General features: G+C 37.0%; 1 protein-coding gene across 1 annotated transcript; it reads left to right on the top strand.

The window, feature by feature from the left end:
* Positions 1 to 641: 641 nt before the first annotated feature.
* On the top strand, positions 642 to 5,824 carry LOC131601788 (transcription factor LHW-like). Its single transcript, XM_058873683.1, has 10 exons — positions 642 to 1,329; positions 1,868 to 2,074; positions 2,169 to 2,250; positions 2,342 to 2,383; positions 2,468 to 2,527; positions 2,605 to 4,311; positions 4,430 to 4,531; positions 4,662 to 4,802; positions 5,053 to 5,178; positions 5,315 to 5,824. The coding sequence occupies exons 1-10, from the start codon at positions 1,235 to 1,237 to the stop codon at positions 5,456 to 5,458; spliced, it is 2,706 nt and encodes a 901-aa protein (XP_058729666.1). The 5' UTR covers positions 642 to 1,234; the 3' UTR covers positions 5,459 to 5,824.
* Positions 5,825 to 6,605: the final 781 nt, after the last annotated feature.

Raw genomic sequence — 6,605 nt, 5'->3', positions numbered from 1 at the left:
AATAAATAAAAAAAAATTAAAAAAAAAAATAGTATATAAACAACAAAAAAAACAAAAAAAAAACAAAAAAAAAGGAAATGGGAGTAGGCGCCACCCTAGGTGGCTAAAAACCAAAAAATCAACATTGATGCCACCCTGGGTGGCGCATATGTTGTGTCAATTTAGTGGTTGGCGCCACCTGAGGTGGCTCCTATGTGGAGGCCACCTCTGAAACCTGGTCATACCGGTAATTTTTCCGAAAATATGGTTTTTGGTATAAATAAATTATTAAACATGGTTATTTGGATTTTTTTTCTCTATTTTACTATGAATAGCCAAATATATTAGAATCAACTTTATAGAATCAATTCAGAATACTTCAAAATTAAAATCTATAAAACCAATATTATGTTAACTTGGATTCAATTTTAAGAAGTCATACTAATATGAAGTCATACTAAATACCTCCTCTATATACTATCCTTCCAACATTTGCTTGCACTCTACAATCTCCTTCCAAGAAGTTGGTAGTATGGCATTATAGTAATTAAACCAAAAACCATGAAAAAATGATTACCATGACGTCACAAAGATAACAACCCCCACTACCTTATGGTCACCACAATGGCCCCTTTTCTTCCACAACCCGACAAAATCCATTTCTCAGTGGCTCCCTTTGTAATATTCCACCAAAACCCCTCCTTTTTCTCAACCCTCTTTTCATCTCTCTCTCTCTCTCTCTTCTTCACAACACCCATTTATTTTCACACCAATCCTCATCGAAACAAAAAAAACACAACACAAGCCAAAAAAACACAACATAGGAGTAACAAAAAACATTAACACATATTTTTCATCAAAAATGGAGAAGATGATGATTCCTCTTTACAAGCTTGAATCTCGTGGGATAGTGTAGTTTCTTCCCAAGTTTTCATCTTTCTTGTTCTTTTGTTCTTTCCAGTTCTCACTTTCTCTCTCTACTTTTTTCACTTTCTCTTTCTCACTCTACCGGAGGATGGACTTCCGGTGCCGAACACTGACCATAGTCAACTTAGATCCGGAGAGAAAAAGAAGTGGTGGGTTGAGGACAAAACAAGCAGGGAGAGGATCGTGCCGTGGTAGTTAGAGTTTAGGAGATGTGAAAAAAATGCATCTTGTTTGGTTTTGAGACTTGCCCTTTTCTTCATTCTTACTTTGAATGCTGCTTTGGTTCTGTTGATTGAAAAAAGTTGAGCTTTTGTGTGTGGAAAAAATAATGGGGTTTTTGTTGAAAGAAGGTTTGAAGAGTCTTTGTGGTAGGAATCAGTGGGCTTATGCTGTTTTCTGGAAGATCGGTTGCAATAATTCCAAGTAAGTTGTTTTGGTGAAATAAGTGATTTTTTTTTTTTTGCTAATTAATTAAGTGAAAAAAGAAGATTGGTTGGATTTGGATTAATTTTGTACTTTATTGAGAACAAAAGGGGTTTCTTTTGTTAAATTCTTGTTTAGATTCCATTTCTAGGGTTGGTTCATTTTCAAGGAAAATCCACATGTTTGATTCCATTTCTTGTTTTGATTTAGATTCCACATGTTTCTGGTTTGTTTGAAGAATCTTTGTTTCCCATTTTTTAGTTATAAAACAATTTTGTTTTGTTTTGTTTTAATTTTGAAAAAGCTTTGATTTCATTAGTTTGTGAGATTCCATTTCTATTTAAGTTGATTTGTTTGTCAAAGAATCATGGACAACTTATAGCTTATATGAAAGAACTTTGACTTTATTTTATTCATTGCCATAGAACTAACTTGCATGTTAGTACTTATATGCTATAAGTGCTTAATTAAGTAGTATATCCAAACAAGGCCTACTTGTATGTATTTGAGTAAACTAAGTACATGTTTGACTTTGCAGGCTGTTAATCTGGGAAGATTGCTACTATGAACCATTGCCATCTCGTTTCCTTCCACAAATCGCTGGAACGTCTAATTCGCCTTACCAAGATAGGGAAGGATGCTGGTTTTCTTCTGATTCTCAGCGAAGGGCTCAAGAGGATGACAGAGTCTGTTCATTGATTAACAAGATGATGGTTAATAATTCTGTCAATGTTGCTGGTCAAGGGTTGGTGCTTTCTCTGTCTTTTCAGGTTTCTAGTTTTAAATGTTTTTCGTGTCATTGCTATCTCATTCGAGTTCGGCTTTTTGCTGTTATGCAGGATACTTGGACGGGCGGCGTTCACCGGAAATCATCAGTGGATTGTTTTGAACAATTTCATCAAAGATGCATATCCACCAGAGGTACGGAGTTTTGATGATCTACTTCAATTGTTTATTTCTAAACTTTCGATTAACTTATGAACTTCATTCTCATTTCGTGTTCTTTTTATAGGTATTAACCGAGTTGCATGGCCAATTTTCAGCTGGAATGCAGGTTTGTGTTTTTGACTATGCTTCAAAATTTTGCTATAAATTTTTAATTATTTTTCCTGATCGATCATTGTATTTCCGTTTGCAGACAGTGGCGGTTATTCCTGTGCTTCCTCATGGTGTTGTTCAACTCGGTTCTTTCTTGCCGGTTAGTTTTTTTTTAATTGTTTGTCTTTAATAATTCTTGTTAGAGAGTTACTGAATTTCTCTAATAACTGTTGTTAGATAATGGAGAATATCGGATTTGTGAATGACGTGAAGAACTTGATCTTTCAATTGGGACATGTTCCCGGCGCGCTTCTATCCGAAGACTATTCAACAAGACTTTCTAATGAAAGGCATACTGGACCTGTGACTAATTCTATGCCGTTTTCTTTCGATCCACAAGTCACTACCTCAAACTGCACTCCCTCGGTAGCTAACGGTTCTAACCAACCGAGTAATTCACCGCATGGTCCAATGCATGTTGCTGCTCAAGCCCCTTTTCAAACGGGAGTAATAAATAGTTACCACAACGGTTCTGTATTGACACCTCAATCCCAAAACCTAAACCAGATATTTGAAAGCCTTTGCCAACCAAAGGCTCAACGAGAGAATGCAATTGTGAAGGCTGAAGCTGAAGTGATATCTACAAATCTCGATTCTTCATGTCTGCAACAACGTTCCTTTTCATATAATGCAAGGTCCACACTCCATATGGAACAACAAGTCTTATCAGGTGTCGGGTCACAAAGTCATGGTAACGCCAATATGAATCCATCATCAAGTGCCTATATGCCTCGACAGCAAACAAATGGAGGCCAAATTTATTATCAGAATTCTAACAACACTTCACTTCTTGGAGGAATCCCAATATGTAGTAGTGGGATGAGTAATAATAATCTTATAAGGAAAAATATGATTAATTGCTCGGTTTCTAATCCTCCAAAGTTATCCACTACTGATTTTTCCGGAACACAAAAAGTAGGGTTTGGAATTCAAAATGTTAATTCAACTACAGCTGCCAATCAGACGCATCTAAAAGGCTCGGAACAAAAAAATCTTCCCATTGATTTAAAGTATGCTCAAAATGCTCCGGCTTCCAGTGATGTAAGGATTGATGATTTGATTCAGGCTATGAAAATCCCGTCATCTTTTAATCTTAAGGAGCATGTGCCAGTGAATGATCACATCCCTGGTTTTCTTCATGATTTGGAACTTGAAGAAGCGTGTACGCAACTTTCATCGGGTGATGACGACTTGTTTGATGTACTAGGCATGGATTTCAAAAGGAATCTGCTGAATGGAAACTGGAATACGTTGTTTGCTGATGAATCAGATGCCAATGCAGAAAATCTTGATAAAAAAGCAATATCTACAAATTTTCCGGTTGTAGGTGATAATATTTATCCAGTTAATGAAGCGATATTAGACAATGGCATCTTCTCTGGAACAAACACTGGCCATCTCTTAGATGCCGTCGTCTCAAAAACTCAACCTGCTTCAAATGAGAATTCCGACGAAATGTCTTGCAGGACTACCATAACAAGGATTAGTACCGCGTCTGTTCCTTCTCCTACCGGCATTCAGATTATTCGCGATCGTGTTGGCCAGGGGGCGCTGTTTGATTTTCCCAAAGCAGAGATTAAAACTAGTGCAGCGGAAACAAGTTCTCTTAGGTCTGGTTGCAGCAAAGATAATGTTGGAAACTGTTCTCAAACCACTTCCATATACGGTTCTCAACTTAGTTCATGGGTGGAAAACGGTAGCAGCAGCCATGTGAAACACGAGAATAGTGTTTCAACCGGATACTCTAAGAGACCAGATGAAGTTAGCAAACCAAATCGTAAAAGGCTTAAACCTGGAGAGAACCCTAGGCCTCGACCTAAAGATCGCCAAATGATTCAAGATCGGGTGAAAGAATTACGTGAAATCGTGCCTAATGGAGCAAAAGTATATTCCTCTTCTCATGCTATTCTTTTATCTCATTCCACATTTTTTTAATTAAATAATCTCATAATTGTGCTGAATTTTGTTTTTGTTTGTCTCTTGTAATGATAATGATTCACAGTGTAGCATCGATGCTCTTCTTGAAAGGACCATCAAACATATGCTTTTCTTGCAAAGTGTAACAAAGCATGCTGATAAGCTGAAACAGACAGGAGAATCCAAGGTAAAGGCATTATCTGTCGCATTTTCCGTGTTTGTTTGAAAACTTATCTTATTATGACGTTGAACTTGAAGGTTTTCACCCTCATATTGGTATTTGTTTATAGTTATGCCTATCTTTTTTAAATATGCAGATTCTTAGTAAAGAAGGTGGATTGTTATTGAAAGATAACTTCGAGGGAGGGGCTACATGGGCGTATGAGGTTGGTTCACAATCAATGGTTTGCCCTATCATAGTCGAGGATCTTAATCATCCCCGTCAGATGCTCGTCGAGGTAGTAACCAACTGATTCTTCAAAAAATTACAACATTCTTTTGCTTCCCCTAACATGCTTTGTAGCACCGACATGACACCAACACTTGTGATTACATTTAATTCATTAATTTTTTCTAATTACTAGTGGTGTTGACGTGTTAGTGTTGGTGTTGTGTGTAGGGTCTGTATCAATGTCGTGTCAGTGCTTCATAGCTAACATGTTTTATATGTTACCTATTTTTAACCTGCTTGCTTTGTTATTCTTACAGATGCTTTGCGAGGAACGAGGCCTCTTTCTTGAAATAGCCGATTTAATCAAAGGATTAGGATTAACTATCCTGAAGGGTGTCATGGAAGCTCGCAACGGCAAGATTTGGGCACGCTTTTCTGTCGAGGTATTATATTGTTAATTGATTGCAAAATGCTTCATCCGATCCTGGCACCTTGTTTATATCTGTTAGTTGATTGCAAAATGCTTCATCCGATCCTGGCACCGAGTTAATATCTGTTAATCACTGTTAATTTTTGTAGGCAAACAGGGATGTAACAAGGATGGAAATATTCATGTCACTAGTTCGACTTTTGGAACAAACAGCAAAAGGAGGCGCATCTTCCTCAAACGCTGCAGGTGATAACAACATGATGGTTTATCATTCGATCCCGCAATCCACCTAGTTTTTTTCCATGGTCTGGAATGTTGAGAGCACATACTTGCCATGATTGACATCAAATCTAGCCTTATATTAGATTTCAGTTTCGGTTGATATTAACTTTCCCTAACCGCACCGTAAGGAATGTGTTTAGTTAGTAAAGTGCATCTCAAAGATTAGTATGCATTGGTATAGAACATATGTAAGAATGTTTCCTTTTAGTTATAACTTGCATTTTTTTTCTTTCATGTAGTTTCATTGGTGTGTTGGTGTTATGATTCAGATGTATAGATGTTTTAGGACTTGACAGGAGGTTCAGGTGTTAACCACCAGTCTATGCAGTTATTCTTGTTTTTGATATATCATGCGTTATAAATACTAATGTTATTAATGGTAGCTTTGTGTGGTTTGTATATTTTACTTGTAATTTGAATGTAAGAAAAGTGAGTTATGTACCAGATTCGTGTTTTCTTAGGATAAAGTCATACATATCTTAGAAGTGGTCTATGAATATGATATAATATGAGAAACCATTTACAGAAGGAACAAAGGCACGACCCTATACACCAGAGAAGATGATATCTAATGGATCATTACCAAACTAAGTAAACTTATGAATAGGACAAATGACGACTCTTGGAAACTAAACAAAATCAGGACAATATTTTAATTTTGGTGTGGAATAGAAGATTGATAACATGTCTATGCAAAGCCCACTGATGCGGCTGGGCTAATCTTTGATATGGTGGAGCGGGATTGTGTTAACAGGATAATTAGCACTTTAATGCTTAAGCCAGTGAAGGAAGAAAAAAGAAGTGTGAAACACACACTTTGTAAGAGTGAAAAAAATAGTGGTTGTTGTGACTTATTATGCGTATACGGGTTCATGTGTGAAGTGCAGGTTGTCAATCATTCTCATGTGAGGATGTTCAGGATTGGACTTTTTGGTGTTGGGCCGATCTTACTGTCTTTTGGCTGACTATGAGAAATTGCTCACTAAGTCTTTTTGGAATGAAGCAAGGATTGTGACCGATGCATTTGGATTGGCTTGAAGTACATTCTTCTTCACTGCCTTGACGGGTTCGGGAAGATCTCCACCTTAGAGACATGGTTAGAGATCAGTTGAGTGAAGGAAGGAGACATTGAGAACATACACATTAAATATGGTGAGT

The sequence above is a fragment of the Vicia villosa genome, linkage group LG5 (genome assembly GCF_029867415.1).
Source record: "Vicia villosa cultivar HV-30 ecotype Madison, WI linkage group LG5, Vvil1.0, whole genome shotgun sequence".
NCBI classification, from domain to species: Eukaryota; Viridiplantae; Streptophyta; class Magnoliopsida; order Fabales; family Fabaceae; genus Vicia; species Vicia villosa.
The sequence above is the reverse complement of the archived record's forward strand: the minus strand, read 5'-3'. Positions and strand labels throughout refer to the sequence as shown.

Bases quoted from the DNA above. Each gene is read 5' to 3' on its own strand.
- LOC131601788 (XM_058873683.1), top strand. From the start codon at position 1,235: ATGGGGTTTTTGTTGAAAGAAGGTTTGAAGAGTCTTTGTGGTAGGAAT. The intron at 2,075-2,168 runs GTTGGTGCTTTC...GCTGTTATGCAG, and splicing joins GTCAATGTTGCTGGTCAAGG to GATACTTGGACGGGCGGCGT. The intron at 4,803-5,052 runs GTAGTAACCAAC...TTATTCTTACAG, and splicing joins CCCGTCAGATGCTCGTCGAG to ATGCTTTGCGAGGAACGAGG.